Consider the following 25044-nt stretch of genomic DNA (forward strand, 5'->3'; position numbering starts at 1 on the left):
ACAATTCTTTGGCTCTTTGGTCAGGATGAAGGGAGCCGAGTATAAGGCTACGTCACCTGACCTCCTTTTAGAATGTTGCCCAAATGTCACTGCCCTAAAGCCACGGCGCTCTCTTTCACGTGAACAGTGAGAATACAAAATAACGGTCAGCGAGTAACATCAAGCCATAAAAACAAAAAAGAGAATGATGGTGTGGTGTATTTTAGCTAGATAACTCTTTTGAACGTGGTCATAAACCACGATGACATGTTACCATCTTCAGTGTTGATTCTCAAACTCTTACACTCGTTAAACACTTTCCCAGAGGGTATGGAATGTATGCGTTAACTCTCTCCCCCAGAGAATACTTTCGACCTGTACAATGAAGACGCCTTACACTACAAGATACTAAACATGTCCTTATTTAGGCTGAAGACCCTGTTGTGTGATGTAATGTTATCTCTAGGTTTGGGGTCCCACCTCCAACCTATAAAACTTCTTGCTCTGCAGGGAGACTTCAGACTTCACCATTTGGCTGTGTGATTTCTCCGAGTCTCTAGAGCTCGTCCTGACCTGTACTACTTTGTTTAATAAACATCATTTTACTTGTAAGTACTGGGTCCGCGGTCCTTCCCTTCATCATCAACTTCTACAACAACACGGCGACCTCTCGGCCGACCAGAATATACGTCAGACTTTGGCGTCACGTTGAACTGAGACGATTTGTGCACTGCGGCACCTCCAACAGCTTGGAAACGGTGAGAATTTCTCATTTTGTCTGAACACTGGTTCATTCATTGGGGCTGTTGTATGTGTGTCTGTTTATCCACACCGCTAAAGAACATGTGTGTGGGGGTTTGTTGTGCTGTTTGATGTGAAGTGGAACTCCGTGCTAAATTTGATTTCATTTGCGTATTTCATGACGCAAATAGGGGGGAAATACAATATTAAAGGTTAAAGGTCCTAAGGTAGAGGACATGGTTTAGAATAGCTTAATTGTAAAGATAAGGTGTGTTAAATGACATCGTGCAAGTTTAAAAAGTAGGTACCTTAACTTTTGTAAACAGTAAGACATATGTGGATTAATCACTGCGTTACAATTTGCTAAGGCATAGTCAGAAATTGAGCTAAAGGGACAAATTGGGGGGTAACCTGGATCCAGGTCATTTGAATATATAAATAAATAAATAAATAAATGTAAAGGGTAAGGTGTAATGAGAGGAGGATAAAAGTAAGGAGATGACCACAGGGATCAGCCGCAAAATTGGACATTAAAGCCCTCAGAGAAGGAGCAGCAGAAGGGCCTCAGTTTTTATAACTGGAGATGAAGAAATATACATCCGTGTTATATGCTCCCGCTCTGACATTATTGACAAATTGCGTCGGAAGAAGCCAATCGCCGGATTTTTTCATCTCATTGGGTAGCAGAAATTAAGAAAAAGCGGTTGTCTAGCTAGTTCGTGGTCTAAATGAGATCTCTGTCTGTGTGAGTCTAATCTGCAGTGTTGTTTTTTGGATGTGTGTGTATGAGAAGATTGTGTTCATTGCTGTGCTTGAGCTGTGTGAGTTGAAATTTTCAGTGTTGTTTTGGATGTGTGTGTGTGTATTTTGTTGTTTTCTGGCCAGAATTGACAAAATATGATTAAATAAAATATATGAGAGGACTATAAAAACATGAGCCTCGTAACAACTCAATGAGCCTCTTTTAAGGGGACTTATGAACTATGAACCTCCCTTATAAGAGGACGTAATGACATGATGAGTCTCGTTAGGGGGACTTAATAAATATAACCATTCATTCCCTTCACTGGTTCCAACTTTCTCCATGTGCTGGTGTGTGTGTATAATGAATGAGGACATGGCTGTGTGAGAAAAGATGCAGCAGGAGCTGATCTGTTTGGTCTGAATTAAGGTCTTATGATTGAATAAATATATATATATGTTGTGATTACAAATGGGAAATTTGGTAAACTATAAGGACAGACATTTTGCTCTTTATATTAAATAAAATAATTAGCGACGGGAGTCTGCCTCCCCTGCTACTACAGCCCCCACCTTTTTGGTGTGTCTGTGTGTTTCTCCTGTGTAAACATTCCCTCTGCACCCATCCAAGTTGGAGCAAGGAGGGGAGTTTTAGGAACATGAGGGGAATTGTCACTGTGATTTACATTCTCTTGTGGATCACATTTTGAAGAACTCTCTCTCTCTCTTTCTCTCTCGTGTAATAAGAAATAGATTAAATAAAGTGTGGGGTGAGAGTTTTAGGAACTCCTTTAACAAATAACAGGAATTACACTTATGCGCTTTGCAACAGAGATCTACATAGACTCTCAAAACAAAGAGGAGAGAGAGCTGTTTAAAGTAATCAGACAACTTTAACATCTGTTTAAAATATTAAAGGAACTTTGACTGTTGAACAAGTCGGGGTTTAAAATTAGGAAAACAACATTGTTGGCTAAATTAAACAGAAATCACTGAAAGAGACCTCTCCAAAGTTCCCCTGGGACAAAAGCATCTGTTCAGAGAGGGGCTGTGATTTGCATCCCAGAGGAGTGTACTAACTCTTCTGAAACTTTAGTGCAGTGACATGAGGGGAGATCTTTGAGGTCTCACCTCTGTAAATTACACCCTTCTGTGAGACACAGAAAAAAGTCACAAGATTTTAAGAAAACAATTCTTTTAATAGTTTAAGCTAAAAATTGTAATTTGTTTGTTTGTTTCTTTATGATAAAGCGAGACTGTGCAGACAGTATAAGGAAATAAAATTGCTTGTTTAAACCAGCTAGATTGGATATGGCTGTAGTTCTATAAAAATCTTTTAACGCTTGAACTCTTTATTTCATTTGGTTTTCATTAACTTCAACAATACTTAGTTATGGGTTCACTTTGGGAACACATTGGGTTTAATTTGACATTTTTGGACTTTAAATAATGGAAGTTATTTTCATTGACTAGACAATGCAAATCATCTGATTTCAAGACTGTTATAAAGCTACATTAAGGGTTGGCATAAAGGAAGAATAACATATCTGTTTTTCCTCACTGGGAATGACACGTGTACAGACAGAGGATCAAACAGTTAAATTGGTTTACGAAAGGACTGTTGAGTTTTTAATACAGCTGTGAATAAATAATAAAATATTGAGAACTTAAAGATATTATCAGAGGGAACTAAACCAAATTTTACATTAATGATGCATGGTATGAAATTATGACTGGTATTTGAAGAAGAAAAAAAACATCTGTTGACTTGAGTGCTGGCAGATAACTTGTGCAAGTGTGATGTCACACTTTTAATAACACTCAGTGCGAGTTCAGCAGCAAAAACAGCGACACTAGCCAGTCACTCTCTGTCTCACATTTTCTCTGATAATAAAAGTTAACGCATGGGATGAATCCTGTTTAGAAAGTATGTTGGCTGAAATTTTTACAACATTGGTTAACACAGGCGCATAACTGTGTCCACAATAACAGCAGTTTGTTTTCTCCAACAGTATTATAGTTGATACATCTTTGATACATGTGACTCAATGTATAGAAAAAATTAACTGGATCCACATGCCTATGTAAACTGTCCAAATAGTTTATGACTCGGTTTTACGATCTCTTTCCAGTAGCATATACAAACTATCTATATGGTTTATGACCCGGACTGGTTTGGTGGTCTGAACTATGCATGAACTGAAAGCTGTCGGATCCTTTTCTTTTTATTGCTTGTTCTCCCTCCAAAGAACTGAATGGATTATTGGATAGAGGGTGTTACATTATTTTGATGATGATTATATTACTAAGTTTCTTATTTTGCTCCTTACAACAGCGTTTTGGAGATTGATTGAAGACTTATGGTAACTAATGCTTAAAATGACGAATTTCTTTACATAAGTAAATGAAAAAAAAAAATAAGATTTGGAAAATGGAACTGATCTAAATAGTCCTAATATGGACTACATGTGAAGGACCTAATACGACACTAAAACTGAAAATCATATTGAATCACCTATGATGCTGTTGAAAGGACCTGATGGTTTCATAAAGATACTTAATCATTGTCTGTTTCTTTTCCCTTATGATGAGTGGAAATTGAGGTGGACAGATGAGAAGACAACTGGCTACTGCAACACGGCCTGAGGCTTGCTGACATCTGCATGTGCAGCTCCTGGCTCAAGTCTGATCAAGGGGGGTACAGTTAATACACAAACTCTATAGCAAAAAACGGCATTTACATATTTGTATGTGTTCTCACTTATAGTTATTATTGCTGATACACATTTTAACCTGCTTTCATTTGTGAGCTATTATAAGAATATTAATAGAGCACATCATCTGTTTACATACACATGCAATACTAAATGCTTTAGTCAGTTAAATCGAAAAACAAGATATGAGGATTGGCAAAGGACTGACCAGTCTATGCATTTAATTAATTAATGGAATTTGATTGTTTGGTCTAAACTCAGCCTAGAGTTGCAGATGTGAGTTTCATTATTTGTGCGTGTTTCATTCTGATCTGAGCTGTGTTGGAGATTCGATATTGTGGCTGTTTGACGATTTTAGATAAATAATGGGTGAATGTCTTGCTGCAACCAGGAGCACATTTGGTGACAGTCAGTCACTTGTGGGAGTGCGTGATCTTTTTGTCAAACATTATAAGCGGATTTTAAGTTCTGATATAACATTAATGAGCTTTTGATTCCTTTAGAGTTGGGAAGTCAATTAAATTTTTATCAGTTGTGGTGAATAAGTGGTTTTGCTACATGAATGAATGGATTTGTTGGTTGATTTGTTGATTTATTGATTGAAAACATCAAAGGGGGGAGGAGTAATCTGAATAGCTTTAAGTAGCTTTAAATCTTAGCTATTACATTTTTAATTTACAATAAGGGAACAAAAGGAAGCTGCTACTATGGGGAAAAAGGACACTAAAAGTCCAAAAGTAATTACTCCTGTTGATGTAGTACAGAAAAATAATCCTTTAGTTAAAGGCATCGCAAACATATCTGAAAAATGGAATAAACGCTGGCCTGAAATTGACCGACCATGGCCCGTAGAGGGGACCGTTGAACCCTTACAGGGGCCCAAAACCAGGATTCTAAAGGTGCCCTGAAGACTCGAAGGGGGGTGTCAACTGATAGTATCTGGGCCGGAGAGAGATCCAACAATAGAGGTGAAAGTAAATAATCGACCATTGAAAGTGATGCTGGATAGCGGAGCTGCTTTTACTTGTATTCGGCCTGTAGATGTTTTACATCTCCCCATGTCCGGTCAATGGATACGGACAATCGGGTTTGAGGGAATAAAACAGCTGATAGCTCTTACAGAACCAATTGAGCTCTGCTACAAAAATCAGAAAATTAAAATACCCATATTAGTATCAGAACATACACCTATTGCACTTTTGGGAAGAGATGCTATGTGTAGATTGGAGTGTACAATAAAGTGTTCACCAGGCGGCTGTCTGGTGGAAGTGCCAAACAAAATTCTTCACTAATCATTGATGACATGATTTGCGATTCATCCAAGGTTTCTAAGTTGTCAACGTCGCAGTACAACAGTGTGCTTTGTCTGTTCCAAATCTTTAAACAATCCTTTAGGAATGATTCTCTTGTGTTGATCTGGTAAATGCATTTTTCAGCATTCAAATTGATAAAGATAGACAATATTGGTTTGTGAGAAAGTGACACTTCTAACGTCTATGTCAGTGCTATTTACGACCAGGTATTAAAAGAAGTTTAAAAATCATTAGAGATAACACCAGGAAGAACACTTTACCCTGACTTCATGCAGGCCCTGACTGGCCTCCAACACAGGCAGTTTATGAGAAAGGGGGGCTACATGACATCAGTGCTACTCCCACATCATGCAGGCAATAGGAGACCTGTAGCAGTGAAACTTGATCTTGTTGGTGGGTGAAGAATATTCACAAAAGCCCATAGGAGATGCGTTTGGCCTGTCGGAAAACGCTGGATGCTCTACAAATCCTTAGTTATTTCATAGTTTCTTATTACATTAGTGATGTGTTTCCAGGGGGGAAATGGAAAATGTGACTTACAATTTCTCATTTACTTATTGATGTTTTAATCTGTTTTATATGCAAATATACTGGTTTTCTTTTCTTTCATTCTAGAACATATTGGGGGACGATCACTATGAGGGTGTTCAGGGACTCTGATGTGTTGAATGGATTCAAACACTTTCAACATGAACAATACAAATGGACTGAAAGACTCTGGACATCGATACAACATCCAGATTCAAGACGTCATCGATACTACAACTGAGAGTCAATGCTGCTGAGAAACTGCATTGATATACATTCTTATGTTTTACATATATTGCATGACTAATATTAAAAGTGAATTATATTCTTTGTGTGTTAAATACCGGGAAAAATGATGTTTTCTGTTATTAGGTAAATATACTGGGACCTCAGATGTTTTCTTTATTTTCTTGACGCTTAGGGACAGTGGGGCTAGGCAGGGAAATGTCCATGGAGGGTCCAATGGGATGACCAGCCTGACCTTGGACATTGTTTTGTTTTTATTTGCTGACAGTTCCATATGTATTTGCTTAAAGTCATTCCCTTACACAATTACTAAACTTCCTCATTTCAGTGGTATAGGAGTACTATATATGGTCGCCTAGGCAGAGGGGCCGTGAGAGAATTTTCCTGTCTAGATTGTTTGATGGATAATATCAAGAAAGATAGCTGCCAGATTGGGTTTTTCGCTCTCACAACTAAACTCCTAAACACAGTTGCTTTATTATTGGAATTATACGTCTGTATGTTTTCGAGACCGTATCTAGTCTCGAAGGGGGGAGTATGTGGTGTATTTTAGCTAGATAACTCTTTTGAACATGGTCATAAACCACGATGACATGTTACCATCTTCAGTGTTGATTCTCAAACTCTTACACTCGTTAAACACTTTCCCAGAGGGTATGGAATGTATGCGTTAATTCTCTCCCCCAGAGAATACTTTCGACCTGTACAATGAAGACGCCTTACACTACAAGATACTAAACATGTCCTTATTTAGGCTGAAGACCCTGTTGTGTGATGTAATGTTATCTCTAGGTTTGGGGTCCCACCTCCAACCTATAAAACTTCTTGCTCTGCAGGGAGACTTCAGACTTCACCATTTGGCTGTGTGATTTCTCCGAGTCTCTAGAGCTCGTCCTGACCTGTACTACTTTGTTTAATAAACATCATTTTACTTGTAAGTACTGGGTCCGCGGTCCTTCCCTTCATCATCAACTTCTACAACAACACGGCGACCTCTCGGCCGACCAGAATATACGTCAATGGCACTATAAAAAGAGCATGAGGTTACGATCTCTATATCGTCATGTGTTAATTGTTGGCTGACTTTTTCAGAATAGGCAGACCATTTATCATTAGATGGAAGGTTTATAACTTGTACTTTTAGTCTTAGCGAGGATTTCCTCTTGATTTTAAACAAAGAAAATTGATGATATTCAATCCTCTTTTCCCACTGGGATCTCCTGCATTACATTCCTGCCTGGTGGCTTGCAAAACAGCTTCTCTGACGTCTAGAGAGTGAGAATGACGTTCATAAAGGCGTCAATTTTACTGTTGCTTAGCAGCGGTTGTCTCTAACCATTTAAACAGGAAGAAAACTCATACCTTCCATGTTGCAACCACAAGTTCACAGGTTATATTTGAAGGCAACATCATGTAACAAGGAGATGACCTTGTAGTTTCAATGGAGCTTTTGTTGAGAGACGTGATGCGGCCAAGTTATCTTTCTTCGGGAAGAACTGTTTCTACCTGCTTGTTTTGATAAACAGTGACCTGAATGAAATGGGCTGTTACAGAAATCCAAGCAGATCAATGCAACCCAGATATCATCTGATGCAAGTCCATATATGAAAATGAGAAGGAGAGTATTTTTTCAATTGTTTACAGATTAAATCGCAATTTCTGTCTTCATAAGCAAGTGCAGTTCCATACATAAATAAAGTTTCATAAATATCAGTACATTTTGGAAAATCATGCAACACCAGACATGTAACATGATTCAATTTGCTTCCCTCTCTATGAGAAATTGCGTAAACAGTCAAAAAACAGGGAGCTGATGCGTAACATTTTCATACACTTTTCCCATGCACTGCCTCAGGCTTTGAAAGAATTTAATAAAGCTTATTTTCAGTTCACGTCTTCTACAGCTGGCTTATTAAACAGTTGAGTAACCTTATTAGCATTTTGTTTGAGATTAAAACAATCCATAAGCTCTACATGTGTCTTATTTTCCGCCCTGCTGTGTGGGGGCATAGATTTACACTAGAAAAATCATAGCAGGGGCCACAGTGATCAGCATTTCCATTTGATAAGGCAGCAGCAGCATGGGACATGGGCAGTAATGACTGTAAATCCTGCAGGAGACTGGGAACGTGGGGTCCTGAATAGTCCCACGAGGACCTTAAATCTGAAGCACCTGCCACGAACTGAGAGTTAAATAATTCTAGGCCAAGGTTGAAGGGGACGGCATTCATGTTTGCTGATTCAGGCGGCGTACGCGTCCCGGAGGGCAGTCAGGCTGGTGCCGGGGATGGAGTCTGCTCCTGTTTTGTGGCCAAACTGAATTCGCTCATAAAAATAGCGCCGAACACACCCGGTCATAAGTTTGCAGAAGTCAAAATGAACTTCCTCGGCTGGCACGGGAAGTACACCCTCTGCTGCTGGGATTTTTTTTCTCTTCTCACAAAGCTTGGACGAGACCTAAAAGTTTCCATGGCAGTCGCTGAGTTGGTGAAAGAAGTACTACGGGGAGCTAAGTCTCAGAAACTACCATCTCTGTCCCCAGAGGTGCAGTCACATGTGACGCAGGGGAAAAGAGCAGTGAGAGGAACACACATTCCTGGGGAATACCAGAAATGGATGAAAGTCGCCCCCCTCCCTGCCACCCCTCATGCTTCCTGCCTTTCAGGAAGTTGGTGCTGCACCGGGAGAGGTGGAGAACTGCACGAGTTGACTGTGTGAGTCTTGAGCAGAGAGGTTTCATGACAAGAACAAAGAAAGTACTCTCCAGGCAGTAGAAGTGTTGCAGGATAGAGAGCAGAGCCATAATAAATGCTTCATTAACCAATATGTTTGCCTGGTAGGCAAACTGCAGGGGTCCCGGCAGGGGGTCTGTGATGTGCTTTCGTTCGGCCAACACTAATTTTTCAAAGATCTTTTTTTGGGGGGGGGACCACAGATGTGAGGGACAATGCATTTGTTGTAATTGCTCCTGTGGTATACAGTTTATGAGGGAGCCGTGTGATTGTGGAGCATTTGAAGCAGAAGAGAGCCTTCACACGGATGAAATGATCTGTTGAAGATCCGTGTGAAGTCAGGAGCCAGTTGGTCACCACAGGCCTTCAGGCTGAAATGTGAGACGCCATCTGGGCCTGGGGCTTTCCAGCTCTTTTGTCTGTGAAAGAGTCTCAAGACATTCTCTCCACTGATGCAGGTGACTGGAAATCACTTCCAAAAGTCGATTTAGTGGTGAAGAAAATGTGTTTTTTTCGGGTCATTATTGTAGTTTCCTTTAGAGTCTTGCTCTGGGTCACAGGTAAGGGTGAAAATTAAATACACATGAGCGGGCAGCGGGTGAGAACTATGGCTTGTTTCTTTTCTGGAAAAATCAGAAATTAAAACGACTTTTTAACGTCTAAATATGCTGATATGTATCCCAGTCAGCCACAAAGATTTATTTTATTTTGAAGCCCAACGACACAACCTTTAACTCCTTCACTTCCCCTGAAACAACTGTCACTACTGACACCAAACCAGCTTCAACTTCAAAAGCGATCACATGAAGACAGAAATAGCCAGTGCTAAATGTTCTTCAGGATTTTGCCGCCTGTAAAAAGTGCCAAAAAGTATTAGCTTTTGACAGAAGCAAGTTAGGCACATTGTCGCTCAGGAAATAAACCGACAGCTGCAGGAGCTCAGGTGCTGCGACAAATGACAGATACTTTTCAAAGAGAAGAACTGAGCCAACAAAATGGGGGACAAGGAGGTCATGACCCATTTGATGTGAGTGGCTGTGTGTCTAGTATATGTGTTTAATCACAGGTGATGGATCAGGTCATGCAGGCTCGATTTGAGGTAATAGCGGGTAGCAGCTCAGGTCCGGTACAGTGCGGGTTTTCAAAAACAGACCCCTGCTAAATTCTAATTTCTCTTTTCTTTGGCTGCAGAACTGTTTTCATTGCTGTATGTCGAAGTCTTGATTGGGAAATTTTCTCCATCGGCACTGACACCTCACAAAGTTAGTGTCAGTCCGCTTCATCAGATCCTCATCCATCCTTCCTGCAGAGTTTACTATGGGCTTTGTGGATCTCAGGACCCGTTCCACGGAAGTTGGGGGAAGATAAGTGTACAAAAGCTGTATGGGAGACGGAGCAGTGAGCATCCCTGTAATACTCTGCCACAGTGTGTTTCTGTTCCCAGTGGGATTCTTAATATACTGTCTGTATTTGTGCAGTTCATTGCTGAGCTTTGCTCTTTTGAAAATAAATCCAGTATAATGAGAGAAGAGGCTGGGTGTTCCCGCTCCATACTGGTTATCTGGTCAGCCAAGCACTGCAATGCACCACTCCCACAGGCTGGATGCAAACACTGGCTGGAATAAAGGAAGCAAATCCTGTGGTGAATAAGACGGCTTACTGTTTGTGAAAAGAGCTTGAAGGTGAGGGCAACAGATTTTCTTTTAACACTGTGACATCAATACACCAACCTTCACTGATATAAAAAGCTGATTCTGTCTCCCCTAATCTCGCCGATACACCGGCTCCAACACGCTGCCCACTCCTCAGAGTGGAGAGCCTGGCAGATATAATATAATTTCCTTGGTGGATTCACCTCACCAGGTTTACGTGAGTTAAGTGTAACAGAGTTAAAAGTTCTCGCTCCCTTTTTTTTTCAGGTAAATCGCCCAGAGAGCAAAGACTCATCAGGTAAATACTCATGAGGAGACTCTAAGACGCCCACAGTTGGAGCTTCGCACATTCTCTCTGCTGCTTCTCATGCACAGGACTCCACTGACTAGAAGAATTATGAAACTGCCTGCGCCTATATTTTTTCTCCTGAAATGCTGTTTCTGTACATAAGGATGGACGACATGACAGCTAGGGTTGGGAGGGAGTAAGAAAAGCTTGTCACATAAACAATGGGCCCGATACGTATATTGAATTTACACTTTAAGTGTCCCACTTGATTAAATGTAATGAGACCATAAACTAAATATAAGGCTGGACAGTACCTACACACCTCCTCCCATTATCTAGATATTAGGGCAAAATATCCCGTATGCAGACGCTGCCATCTTGCACTAATGACTTTTGACGACATTGACATTTGGAGCAAGAGTCTGCGCAGTGGCAACTGGGAAATAGAGCTGCAATATTGAAGTATGGCTGATACACACGCTCTACCAATCGCTAGTTAGTCTCAGCTGTCAATCATGATGTTTCACCCCACCAGACTTAGTGGAAAAAGTGAGCACTTGAACAATGAACCTACCCTTTAAGTTTGGTACATGACCCATCTGCTAACATGGATGAGTCTTGATTTATGACATTTACTGCAGCCAGCAGGGGGCGATCGAGATGGACACAAAAAACTCACGCAGGTTTAGTTTTCTTGAGCACAACCATTTTAAGTCTGCCATGTGTCCTCCTGTCATCACCCTGAAAACCAAATAACTTTCTCTCAAACATGTGCTAAGTGCATCTTTAACATTTGATTTACCGCCTTGACTACATCGGCACAGGTTACATGGAGCTGGACAGGCTAAAGCAAAAAATCAACTAGAAGCCAAAACATTTCAATCACCCGGCTAGTGGCTGGATGCAGGAGCGGTCATACACAAATTAATCCTAAATATTTTAATTTCGGAAGTTCTTCTCTCTGAAGTGTTCATTTTTGTTATACGTTTGGTTTCAATGCTTCAATGCTATAAAAATGGGGGTGACCTGTTATGATTGACAGCTGACTTTGACTTACAATAGGTCAGGTGGGTGTGGGTGTATTTATGGGCCATGAATACCTTGCAGCTCCACTCCAAATGACATCACCAGCAAAAGATGGAAGCACCTGTATCCAAGATAAATTAGCTTTTTCATAGTGGAATGAGGTGTGGACGCCCACCTTTATGGTCACTGGTTGTTGCTTCAATGGAATTTGAAATAATGATCTTTTGAAAGGCATATTTTCTCTGTCTAATAACATGACACAATACACCACTGCATATGCATTGATTAGAGGAAAGAAGGCCGGCCGAGCATGGTGAAACGAATATGAGAAAGAAAAGAAAAGGGATGAAAAGAGAGGAACTTTCTTTCTTTAATAAATAAATATATGGATGACAGGAATCCAATCCAGCATTTGGTATGACAACAAACTAATAATAATTTTGATTACTGGGAGCCACCAAAACATGAGAATCCCATTTATAGGTATTGATTAAGCTGTTAATGCTCCACTGATTAATAAAATTGAGTACTGCTCAGGAATGTTAAGTGTTTCTGTTTTCCCCCCCGAATAGAAAAGTTAAAGCAAAGCAAATGTTTCTGCTTCTTTCAAGCAGGATTCAGAACATGGATTCATTTGTAACATATATTTCTAAATGAATACATATCTCCATTGAAATAATAACTGTATAATTTCAATGGGCTTCTTACAATTATCCATTCATACACCTGACAGTGTGAGCTGAGATGACCTTCCAAACTATAGAATAAACTTTCTGATAAACCGCCTTCAACACATTGAACCATTTCTGAATGTCCCTTTCCTGATGATGGGTTTCACACAAGGAGAGGACAAAATGTCACTGTGAATTGCCTGTGTCAACTTCTCTCTGATATTCCATAACTCTCCAGCACCGAGAAGCTGAAGTGACACCTCTGAGCTTTTGTTACATTTTGTTTATACACAAAAACAAATTATGGCCGCAGTTTGCAGTCGACGAAGCCGGGGGAGAGAGGACGCGAAAATGACTGCAGACAATTTCTCCTGTCCCCTCGTTTTCTGCTGGATTTAAGAGCCGTTTTCAACTAAAGCGGACCTGGTTATAGTTTAGTAATAGGCCATCTGAAAAACTGGGTCGCCTCTTTGGGACGGCATTAAACAGCTTCTGGACCTATATTACAGGTAGACAAGTCTACATCGGCCTGGGAGACCAGGTGTCTGAAAGATTCGATGGTGACAATGGAACTGCCGTGACCCAGTTTCATTCTCTTTAGAAATGCTCCTCTGGGAGGGATTATTCAGCAATGTGTTAGTCCTACACACACAATGTTAAAATACAGCTTTCTGTTGAGGCACAGGACCCGAAGTTTATTCGCTCCTTATTTCCTTGACAGTGAATTTACTGCAGATGAGTGATGCTTGATGACTGGAATATAAAGTTGAAAAGAAGAAATAGGTACCAAATAAAGACTAAGCGGCAAAGCAAACAACCCACCGCATGTAGACACGAGCCAAAGTTACAGACTTGACACTGCTATACAGTGCAGCTATACTTGCATCTACACCTATTAAAGGCGATGAGCTCTTAATACCTTAATTAACACCTAAGCTGCCAAACTTTGGAAATGAAAAGATTTCTTTATTTATTTCCCCAGAACTGGCTCAGTTTGTTGTGCTAAATTGAGGTTGTGGAACCAAATGTGCAGGAATGTTCTCATATTCCTGATTGTATTATCCAGCACACACACACACACATCTCTTTAGAAATACAACCTACAAAAAGAATCAGGATTAGTTTACTCCATCCTTGTCTCTTATTTCTTAAATCACGTATATTTATTTTCACCATCATCAAGTTCAATAAACAAAAGAAAAATGTGAAATCTGATTTGAACAGCACACTAAGATAATGAGAACTGTACAGATGTTCAGGGGTGGTTGATGGCATCAGTGAGCAGTGTTGTTCTGGAGGAGGTAGCCGCAATGAATTTCTTTGCAGGCTGCAGGCGAGCGCAAATCCATTTTTCATTTTTGCCCTGAGGGTAATCGATGATGGGGGTAACGAGACAACAGCACACCCTGCATGAGCCAGGGTACTCTGAATGGTTCAAAGTAGTCGGCTGGCTCATTCAAATTCACTCTGCTAAATCCAGGGCTTTCCATATTCCCCCCATGTTCTCGCAGCATACCATGGGGAGATCTGGCTGGCACTCTAACCACGTTTTATATTATGGCCTGCACTCTCTACTGGCCTCGGGTCAGCTGAGAGACCTAGATCAACATTAATTCACCTAAACTCTGAAGTGCTATACAGTATACACAAGTCTACCGATGTCAAGCAAGGACACAGAGTGTTGGAGATGATGAAGCACCCCAGACCATGCAGGCCCAGCTAATACCATATTAACTGTTACAGAGCAGCAGTTTAAACTTTTCTGACCTGCTGTTCTGGACTTGTGGACTAACCTACTTACATATGGTGAGAATTAATAATCACTGAGGCTAATGGACAAGTGCCATGAATACCTTAATGTTGTGGCCAGATACGAGTGAAGATGTTTTGAAACATAAATAAATTACATTACATGACACACATTCGACAACGGAATTTGAGCCAAAAACCTTCCTGCCTTGAGGCAACAGTGCGAGCCACAGCAGCACTGTGACGCCCAATAAACAGAGATGATACGCAAAATTAAACAAATCCTTTACCATTTGCTTCATTATCATACAATATATAACATGCATATAAGCTGGGTTGCACAGAGAGGTCTTCCTCTGTACTGCTCCTGAGGTGCATGCGTGTGAGAGAGGGCTGTAAATCCAGAGATTCGGCCACGACCTTACCGTGATCAAGTGTGTGTTTTTACAGGAATATAATTCTTCAAGTTCCACTTACTCCACCAGTCTTAACTTGAGCTAACTTTGATGCAAGGTTTTAAAAATATACACAGACTTCTAACACTCCACACTCAATCCAAGTTTACTCTGGGAACAACACGTCCGCAAGGGCTTGGCTTTTTTGGGGGACAGTTCAATGTCCTGTCAAATGTCAAATGACAGGTTTTATGAAGTTCATGAGCTAAGTTGTTTTCACAACTCATCTCTGTGTTTATAAGTACAAGTAGCCTTAAAAGATCAGAGAGTGATAGATTGAACTGTGGCCAAATGTGGTGTCCAAGTGCAAACCCAGGGTCATGTTTGAATAACAGTACTTGAGGAACCATTCAAACCCTTCTGAGGTTCTTGCTGGTTTGGTTTTCACTTGTGTGTTTGTAGTACTGCGGGTGTCTGTGGGGACTAACTGTAATAGACTGAATGTTCAGCAAAAAAAGCAAAGAACACCAGGACGCTGAAGCTCGTCACTGGGGATGTTTCTGTACAAAGGGATAACAGCTGAGGTTACGTAGCAATTTGAGACCGAGATCCCAGAGACATGCAGTTTCTGTCTGTGGAAACAGTGATGAGATGCTTCTACTGAGTCCACTACACACTCCGCAGCTGCAGTTGCCTCCAGTTAAGTCGGCAGTGTTCACCCTCATCTGTGCCTCTTTTTGGTTGTCAGTTTGCACTTTCATACCTGTTCTCTGGTTTGGCTTGTGTTCTCCCGCTAAGTGAACAAAGGTCAGGCAAATTGAAAGGAAGCTACAAAGCGACTCTCTGATAGAAGGAACTAGCTGCGTGCTGGTGCTGCCCCCTCAAAGCTGAGGATTTTCATCATCAGCCAGAGACCTTTTGGTCGACTGAGATTCTATGTGTCAAGTATTCTGACTGCGGGACAACTTATCTGCCTTCGGCCTGAAAGTGGAGAACACATGGCTCACAGTATTTTCTCTCGCTGAGTTTTGTTTGATAGCTAGTGTCAACGTTGTTCTACTTATCCGATCCATCATTAGTAAGGATGTTCATCATTAACCATTAACCAACAATAAGAATATTTACAGATTAAAACTATCACTATATTATTACCACTGTAACATGGGGCTTACAGTTAACAGACTGACCCCCACAGGAGGTGGACAAATAACTTTTTCCGGAGAAAAACCAGTAGAAAATCTGAGTCTGCTGAGGAGTGATCAGGCCTGGCCTGGTAATGAGGGTTGATTATTGTGATTGATCGCAGAAACGTATAACAGGTTTACTCTCATTTGCATTGGAGTGACATCACGGCCACAGAAAAGCGCAGGTCTGGAGCTAAGATGCTTAAACACCCTTGTTCAAAAAACATTGCATTGGTATTGTTACATGCAACATACATTCTATTATATAACATTTAATCTTGTTGGTTGAAAAAAAAAAGTAATGTTACATTCCTAGACATTAGCGTAATTAATACGCTTTCACCATTGTTCCATCAAATTCCATTCATCATTTGAGCAAAGCATTGTCTGTATAATATGAAAAAACCCACACTTTGTCAACTTTTTGAATTGAAAAGCCAAATCTGATTCAACTGATACAATTCTTAGTCAGGTACAGCTCTTCTCTATTTTATAGACTTTCAGGCCTTCAGGAGTTTTTTTTTTCAATGTGTTGTTTAAACATGAAGAATGACACAGATTAAAGTAAATACAGTATGACCAGTGGAAGTCAACTCTAATTACAATATCCTCAAGCTCAAACATCTACTCACTAGAACTGTGATGGTGTTGAAGAATAAAACCCACAAAAAGAAATGTGTTTGTAAATTTAATGAGAAGTGGTGTGGAATTTGAGGGCTTGAGGCTTCTCTCTGTTGGCTTTTCTTTAGCCGTCTCTTAATCTCGATCCATCACTCGATGTAGCTATTTCAGCTCTGCTAGTGAGTTCCTGTCTTCTCTCTACTTCAGCTTGAGTGCTGCACTTGTGATTCCACGTCATACTGGCTGTCGATATAATGTTGATGAGATGATGGCTCTATAAAGTCTTGTCTTCAAGACGTAACTGTGGAGCTAGCTCAGTCAAATTGACAGTGCTGAGTGAAAATGTACTTTTCAAGGTTTTACTTCTCATCTTGTTCACGGGCGCAGAGACACTCATTCACACAGCCGAGACACTTACCAAGCCAGTGTTCACCGGTAATCTTGCCAAATCCCTCACGATAGGACTCCCATCCTCTGAAGAAGTTGACAGAGCCATCCTCCCTGCGCTGGATCACCTAGAGAGAGACATGGCAAGAGTTCATTGGTCAGATGTCACATGGTTCGATCCAGGATTCATGTCTTTGTTACATTGTTTACATTTGATCCGGTTTGAATTCGCATGGTAATTTAGGGAGCGTTCAAAGGTATTGTGAATAATTTACTGATAGAGGCTAAATCTGTCTATTCTTCACGTTGATTGGTTTGAGGACGAGCATGTGTCTGACGTTAGCGTGTTGCTAATTCGTATTTGCTCATTTTTTTGATAGAGTGCAATAAAAACAGTTTTCTATCTGTCTGAATGAAGAAAATTAATGAACTGTTTCCCTTTTTTGATTTCGTTCATATCATATCATGCAAGCAGGCAGTCCTGCGTGCCACTTCTGTTTGTTTTTCTTCTACTATTGTTTAATGCTCTCTCAACTGCCAGCAACTGGTCCGAAAGCTAATAAACTGCAAATGATCCAAACCGTGTGTGATTGATCCAGAGTGAGACCACTTTAGTGTGGTTCGGACTAAACTGATAAGTTCGAAGGTTCGGACCAAACCAGGCACGTGTGAAAGAGGCTTTATTATCTCAGCTCTGCGCCTCAGCCTCAGTCAGACCTTTGGTTCAGCAATGTGGTGTCAATATTATAGCCAAACTCATCTTCCAGTTTGTTTTTCTCTCCTGTTTACCTGGACCCAGTTTTATTCTGTGTTTGCCTGTGCCTTCAGTTCATCAACACACACTCAGCTCTCTGAAAGGTCACCTGTTCAAATCTTTAAAAAATAATGCTTTTGAGCTCTAACAAATCCGAAGTCTAAAGTCGTGCTTAACACAACAATCTCATCCTCCCATGCGATGACTCATTCGAAGTCCCAATGTTGGTGGCTGAGCTCTTCCAGATCTAAATGAGATGAACTCTCAAGCGCTCTCTCTCTCTCTCTCTCTCTCTCTCTCTCTCTCTCTCTCTCTCTCTCTCTCTCTCTCTCTCTCTCTCTCTCTCTCTCTCTCTCTCTCTCTCTCTCTCTCTCTCTCTCTCTCTCTCTCTCTCTCACAAATGAATAATGCAGAGGCTCCAGCCATTAAAAAGGCAATTTGTTGGAAGCTAATAAAAGGAATCCATTCAATCTCGACTGTCTTTGAATCAAATGGCCATGGATTTGTCACACTTAATTGAAATAGCACAAAAGAGATGATATTCATAAAACAACAATCCTAAATACAAGTAGACGAGTTTTCTTTTCTTCTATCCTCTGTGTCATGAAAGTCTATAACTCAATGGTGGGCGGAGGAATCATGGCATCGCTCTCAGTATTAGAAACGAAGGAAATAACCTAAATTAAACAAACACTTGATATATTTATTGTTATATATTTTTTTTGACTGTAAATTAATTCAAGCAGGAACCTTTAAAGTGCAAAAATCTAATTGTAAGCACCCTTGGCAAACTGTGCAGCAGTGAACCTAGTTAGGTATTTCAGAGCTGTCACATAACAATCAACACCTTCAGTTAAACTTGATTTGTATTGCACCAGATCCTCATTGGCGACTGTGGAGAGAAAAAAACCTCCTTTTTAACAGAACCTCAGTGCGGCCATGTGCCTCGACCGGTTGGAGCGAGCGGAGAGAAAGGAGGAAGAGAGGTGGCTGGAAAGGAGGGTAGAGAAGAGAGAGGGGGGAGAGAAGGGTAAACTGTCATATTTAAGATCTGTCAGACTGGTTGTTATTAATAGAAATAATAATAGTGATACTTATAGATGTAATGATGTTATTCATAATAGCAGTACCAGGTAGTAGTAATGGTATATGCACTGATACTGATCAACAATAGGGTTAATGTTGGCAGATGTCACTGTTTTAAGAATAAAAGGCAACAAAATGTCCTATTACACTAGGGAATGGTTACATGTTTTAAAGAGTGCCTGTATGTCCGGCTTCATGTAAACATGCGCTTGTTGCTCGAGTGAGTATTCATCGTAGTAAGGGGCTTCCCACTCAGGACGGTTTTCTATGTTATTCATATAGTTTTAGTAGTTTGTAAAGTGATCTATGGGAAAGAGGAGAAACCATTACCAGGCTGTGGCAGGTATTTGACTCCTTACATGAAATACAGGAAACTACAGGAAATGATCGGACTTATCCTTTGATCTCTTTAAATGTGTTTGTCAGTGCTACCTACACAATTGAGACTTGCTTCATATGCCTCTGAACGCCCCTTTTATATAACCCTGTGACATCTGTTCGGGCCTGTATGCAGATCATGACGTGCACCGTGTGCTGCAGGAAGCTGTCAATTATACATGGAGCAACAACAGGATCTCTGCTTGCTTCTGTTGCACGAGACTCTCACAGGCTTTGCTTCATGGTCTCAGTGCATTAGACCATCTGAGTAGTGTCCCGGGCATGTGCAATGATATAATTACCCACCGGTAACAGGCAATGAGCATCATATGACAACTTTCATTCGATTTACATAAAACTTTCACCATGTGGTCTCCAGTTGATTGTGTGGACCGGGACGCACGACTAGTGGGCCTGGTCCAGTGCTGAAATGCACAAAACAGCCATTTCGCCTGGAACGTGTCTGACCCTTGCTCCGCGGCCGCATCCATCCCCTGACTATACTTTCCTTAAGTTGATATGGAAGTCTATGTTGACAGAACTGCAGTATTTGACTCCTTACATGAAATCTAAACGTGAGGTGAGACTAATTAGTGGGATGCTGCGACTGCTATTGACTTATTAACATGATGTGTTACTTATTTACATATTATTTTACATAAACTCTTCTGTATTCTTTCCCATGAGAAATCACTGTCTGATTTGAGATTGGATAGTGCAGCAGTCACATTTCTTCCCTGTATTTTTTCCTGTATTGACACATACACCTACAGTATATAGGTATACAGTGTATATCATTGCTACCAGATTTCAATATTAATGTATGGTATACAGTGTATATAAATAATGTCATCAATCATTCATACACAGGGATGGAAAGTGACTACAGAGCAGCTCGACACAGTGTTGGCAACGACAAAGTACTTCAGTTATAAAACAGGTGTGACACTGAGTGTGTTTTGTCGCAGTGGAGTTAATGACAAGGGTGTTTTTTACACGTAGAAAATACACAAAAATGATAAGGTAATGAAGACAACCCCTGTGGTATGAAGTACCTCAATTCAGAGGTAACAATATTGGATAGACATTGCTTTAATGAAGGGGTAGTCAATTAAAATTCAGAGAGCTCCAGATAGGGAAAATGTCCTCAAGCTAAGGTCCATAAACAAACTAGTGTTTTAATTCAGTGCAATACTTATTAAAATATTAGATGAATAAAACAACTGACTCAAGTATAATTTAAATTTGTTTTGTTCATTTGAACTGCAGGGATTATAAATAAGCACTGTAATAAAAAATATAAATCCTCTTTCCCCTCCTCGAGATAAGAAATTAAATCGCCAACATAATAGAAAGCTTTTTTTTATGTTCATCTTAATAAAATAAACTCAGTTTTTAAAACTGTCCGTTGCAAGAATGAACAAGAATGGAGAGTTTCGTTTCAATTTAATATATGACTGAGTTGATGTCAGTAAACAGTTTACACTGTAAAGTGACTTACTGGGAAGGTATAAAACCCAGTTTCCACAATGAAACCTTTCATTACGATACTTCATATAAATCACCAGGGGCAATAACCAGTTAATAAGGCCATTACTGCCCTGAAAACAATGATGTGTACTTCGAGAAGGCTTTCAGGAAATAGCCCATGGCCTTTGACAGTGCAAACAATGCACCATCATCATGTTAGTGATTTGTTTGCAGAAGGGAGTCTGCCTCTGTTCCAGCTCTTTTACAGATTTCCTGTGCAAACATGGTGATATTTAACTCACAGATTTAGGCAGGAAACTCTGCGCTGGAAGCACTGCAGTCAAGTATGATTGTCTTTAATTTATGAGGCAACGAGGTTGACAATTCTCCTTGAAATAATAACCTCCCCGCCTCCTTATCTTACTCCCTTCATTCCTCTTCGCCCTCCTTGTCCCCACATTCAAATTAGTCGAAATAGAGGAGACTGCGATAGATTATTTCACGTTAAAAATGAGGTGGAGGTTTTCCCTTTCATCCATCTTTAATTGTTTTTCTCTCTCCCCTGGCACTCGCCGATTAAGCAGCGGGAGGTGAGAAAATTGCATTAAGTGCCCCCTCAACCAAATAAATCACAGGAAAACCTCTCCTCAATTTACACCAAAAAGAGCGAAACAGACTCGTTGATCTTTACAAAAAGAATTTTGACAATGATAACTCAAGCGTCTGTGGTCCTTGAGAACAATGTATCACTCGGTACGGTAATACAGTTCTGAGAAAGTGGAAGCCTGTCGGGCTGCGAACGCACTGAAAAGCCACAATGACATATGACAAAGATCTCTGATGGAGCGGAGATGGGAACTTTACAAGCATTGTTCTCTTCAAACTATTTCGTGATTTAGATAAAGTTTAGTCTTTTTTTGTTAGCACAGGAACTTAAGTTTCAATCGAGGTAATGCACCGGCAGAAAGCGAAATTGCTTCTGTGCGTCAGTCGGTGCATGAGTGAGATACATGAAGCAGTGCTCAGCAGCAGGAGGTTAACCAGTGAGCAGTTCAGAACACTCTCGTCTGGCTGGCCGTGCCTCCTCCTCTGCTCAGTATCTCTGTGAGACTGGAGAGGCTCCTCTGAGGTGTAATTGCATGTTGACCCTGGAGGTCTGTGTGTGTCCTGGAGAAATGTAGCTCACCAAGTGGCAGTAATCCTTTTCTCACAGGTTTCAAGTGAGAAAAGCAGTGATCAAACCTGGGGAGTGGAGGTAAGTCATGGGATTTTGGACGTTGGTGATGCCATTGTAGTGTCAGCAGCTCACAGGCCGTATGTGTATAAATGTATATACTGTGTTCACAGTGTGGATATCTATTTATGGCATTCTTTCAAAATGTGTGCTTGGTTCCAACGCATTGTATGGAAAGCCATAAAGGTCACAGCAATGCATCTTAAATGAATGTGTGCATTTAACAATTAGCTCTATGTTTGACTGTGTGTGTGGAATAAACAGTAAACCCGCTCACGCAGACCAGAACCTGCTCTTTGACTTTCACCACCCAGACTCCATTTACACCTAGCATGAGGTGTGAATGGGAGCTATGACAACCCAACTGAGGTTAAATACCTAGGTCACCAACAGTCGGGAACTAAAAAAGAAAAAGTCTCAGGATCTAGGCCCTGATCCTACCTGGTATTTATACTAGAACCTGACAGATGTGGATTTTCCAGGCTGATGCCAATACAGATGTTAGGAAGTCAGAAAATGTCCAATACTGATAAGAAAAATTGGCAGGATGTTGTTATTACACCCTAATTACCAACAATGTAATTGAGGGTCGATATTTTACAATGTAACCATAAACGTTATTGCACATTTAAGAAAACACAAAATCAACCAAAATATTTGGATGTAAAGAAATTTAAGTCTTTCATGTAAAGCATATATATGAATACACATTGTTTCTGCTTTGCTTATTCTGTAAAATAAGAGTTCTCATATTGGCAGATATTATCAGCAAATCTATCAGTAGGGCTCTAATTCAAACCAAACTGTACCAGAGAGAATTTTATAGGGCTGGCAGTGTCACAAAACTATTAAACTTCATTTCTAAAGAGAGAAAAGTCAGCTCTTCAGTTCAGAGTGTATCTGTCTATAAAAGTGCAATATTGCACTTTTGCAGCGATACATGTTTATACTGCGGCTCAAAATGCATCTGTTTTATTGATATTGTCTGCTAGGTCACCTTGCCACACCCACATACATACACACACACACAAAGACACACACAGACTCACAGTTTCCACTGGGACACAGCTTAACATCCCAACCGACAAATCCTTACAAACAATTTGTAGCTACAGGGTATAGAGCCTGACATCAAAGCTGTCAAGGTCAAAAGCTGAGATACTTGTTCTATTTGGGTGTTGAGGCAGGTGATGTTTTAGACACACACACACACACACACACACACACACACACACACACACACACACACACACAGAGAGAGAGAGAGCTGCAGTTGTGAAACAGCAGTCATTTTATTAACGGATTGAGTGAGGCCTCTGGGTTTCCAAACATAAAGTACGGAACAATCCAAAAACTGGGCTGCAAAATCAATAGTGACCTCACGCCCTGCGGTCGTATATTGGAACACCAGCTATGATTATTGAACACAATAACACAATAATCATAGCTAATGGAAGAGTCACGTGCATTGTGTTCTAAATGTTGCTAATGTTGTTTGAAGCACATGCGACCTACTTCATTATGTAAGGTCCATCTTTTTATTCTGATGGAAACAAAGTAACTGAAACCTTGTTATATAATTTAGCACATTTTCATTTCTTATTCAGTCAATATAATAAAATTTGCTATCATGAAACCGAATCAACACCTTTTAGAAAATGCAATATCTGAAGCTTCACAAAGGTTTTGTTTATTGCTATTCATTGCAAAAAATTAAAAGTTTTTTTCTGTTTTGTGTTTTGTATGTTCTATGAAATATATTCCAGGACTGTTTTTCTTTCAAATCCCTCTCATCTTGTATTCTCACCCCCCCCCCCATCATTCTTCCTCCATATTGCAAGGTTTTAACTTCATCCCTTCTCCCTGCCATTCTTTGTAATTTATTGTTCTTGCAAGCTGTTCTACATACTCCACAAAGCCCAAACATCCCACCTCTCAGAGGAAACCTGTTCAGAATCACCTGTAACGTTTCTGCAGCAGCATGTGCGGTATCATCCAGAGAAAAGTTGAATCAAGGGCAAAAGGGCCTTGTTCAGAACCTGGGTTTACCTTCCAGTCCAGGTGGTCTGATCACACATGGAGAGCTTTTAATATAAGACACTCACAATCTGATCAATGCGATCACATTCTGAGGTGGTCTGGGCGGCCATATACCTTTTAACAGTGTGAACACATATACAGTATGTCCTGCTCATTTGAAGTCCCCTGACCTGCTACAGTTTTGTAATAACAACAAAAATATTTTCTACACTTGTAAGTATTTTCGGTTTATTGATTCATTTGTGGCCACCATCACCGTATCAACGGTGCCCTTCACATATCGATTTTCATTTTTTAAATCACATTTAAAATGATAAAATCTTATGTCATTGTAAAGCTGTGGCGCACTGCTTCACTCAGCCTCCCTCTCTCTATCGTTCTCTCTGTCTCTCAACCACTCAGATATTCAGTCATCACTTGGTCTTTACAGAAACAATTTACATATGAGTTATTTTAGCATATTGAGCGAGAAGATGAGCTCGGATCCTAATTGGTCGCTCGTGACGCATGAAGAGAGACACTCTGTAACATCAGGTGTGGACTTACAAACTAGGAACTGTCTGCTTGTGTTTGGATCAGCCATTGTCTGAATTACACGCCAACCGATATGAATCCCCATTGAATCGGCCAATATGAGCCCCATGGCATATTGGATTTATGTTTGCTGACATGCAACAGAAAAGATATGTATTCATCTTCATGTGAAAAACTTTCTTTAAGTTGTAAATACCATTAAAGTTTGCTTCACATGTAATTAACAATAAAGTGTATGGTTAAATTATAAAATATCAACATCAATGACTTTTCTTTGTCATGAGGGTTTGATATGGACATCTCAGGAATCGTTGACCTTCATTTTATATAGATCGCCCGAGTGTCTGTGTCAGAAAGGCTCAATAAAGAAAGAATTGACAGTTAAACATCTAAAATTCATGTTGTAAATGAATTCTTTGTAATGGAATCTCATTTTTTATCTCCTTTCAAATAAATCAAATACAATTGTGTAATGCACAAGTGCATGTGCTTTACAGATACATTTGAAAACACAGGATGTTAAAAATGTGTTAGAAGGATTTTTTAACACATTCAGAGAGAGAGAACGACTAGGTGATAC

At 40.2% G+C, this 25044-nt stretch overlaps 1 protein-coding gene across 1 annotated transcript in view; it reads right to left on the reverse strand.

Annotated features, from left to right (window-relative positions):
- Positions 1 to 25044, reverse strand: part of fibcd1b (fibrinogen C domain containing 1b) — a 117492-nt gene that overhangs the window by 25719 nt on the left and 66729 nt on the right. The window contains 1 exon segment of the mRNA XM_061074778.1: positions 17000 to 17096. Within this exon segment, the coding sequence (XP_060930761.1) occupies positions 17000 to 17096 (97 nt within the window).

This window comes from Limanda limanda, chromosome 1 (genome assembly GCF_963576545.1).
Source record: "Limanda limanda chromosome 1, fLimLim1.1, whole genome shotgun sequence".
NCBI classification, from domain to species: Eukaryota; Metazoa; Chordata; class Actinopteri; order Pleuronectiformes; family Pleuronectidae; genus Limanda; species Limanda limanda.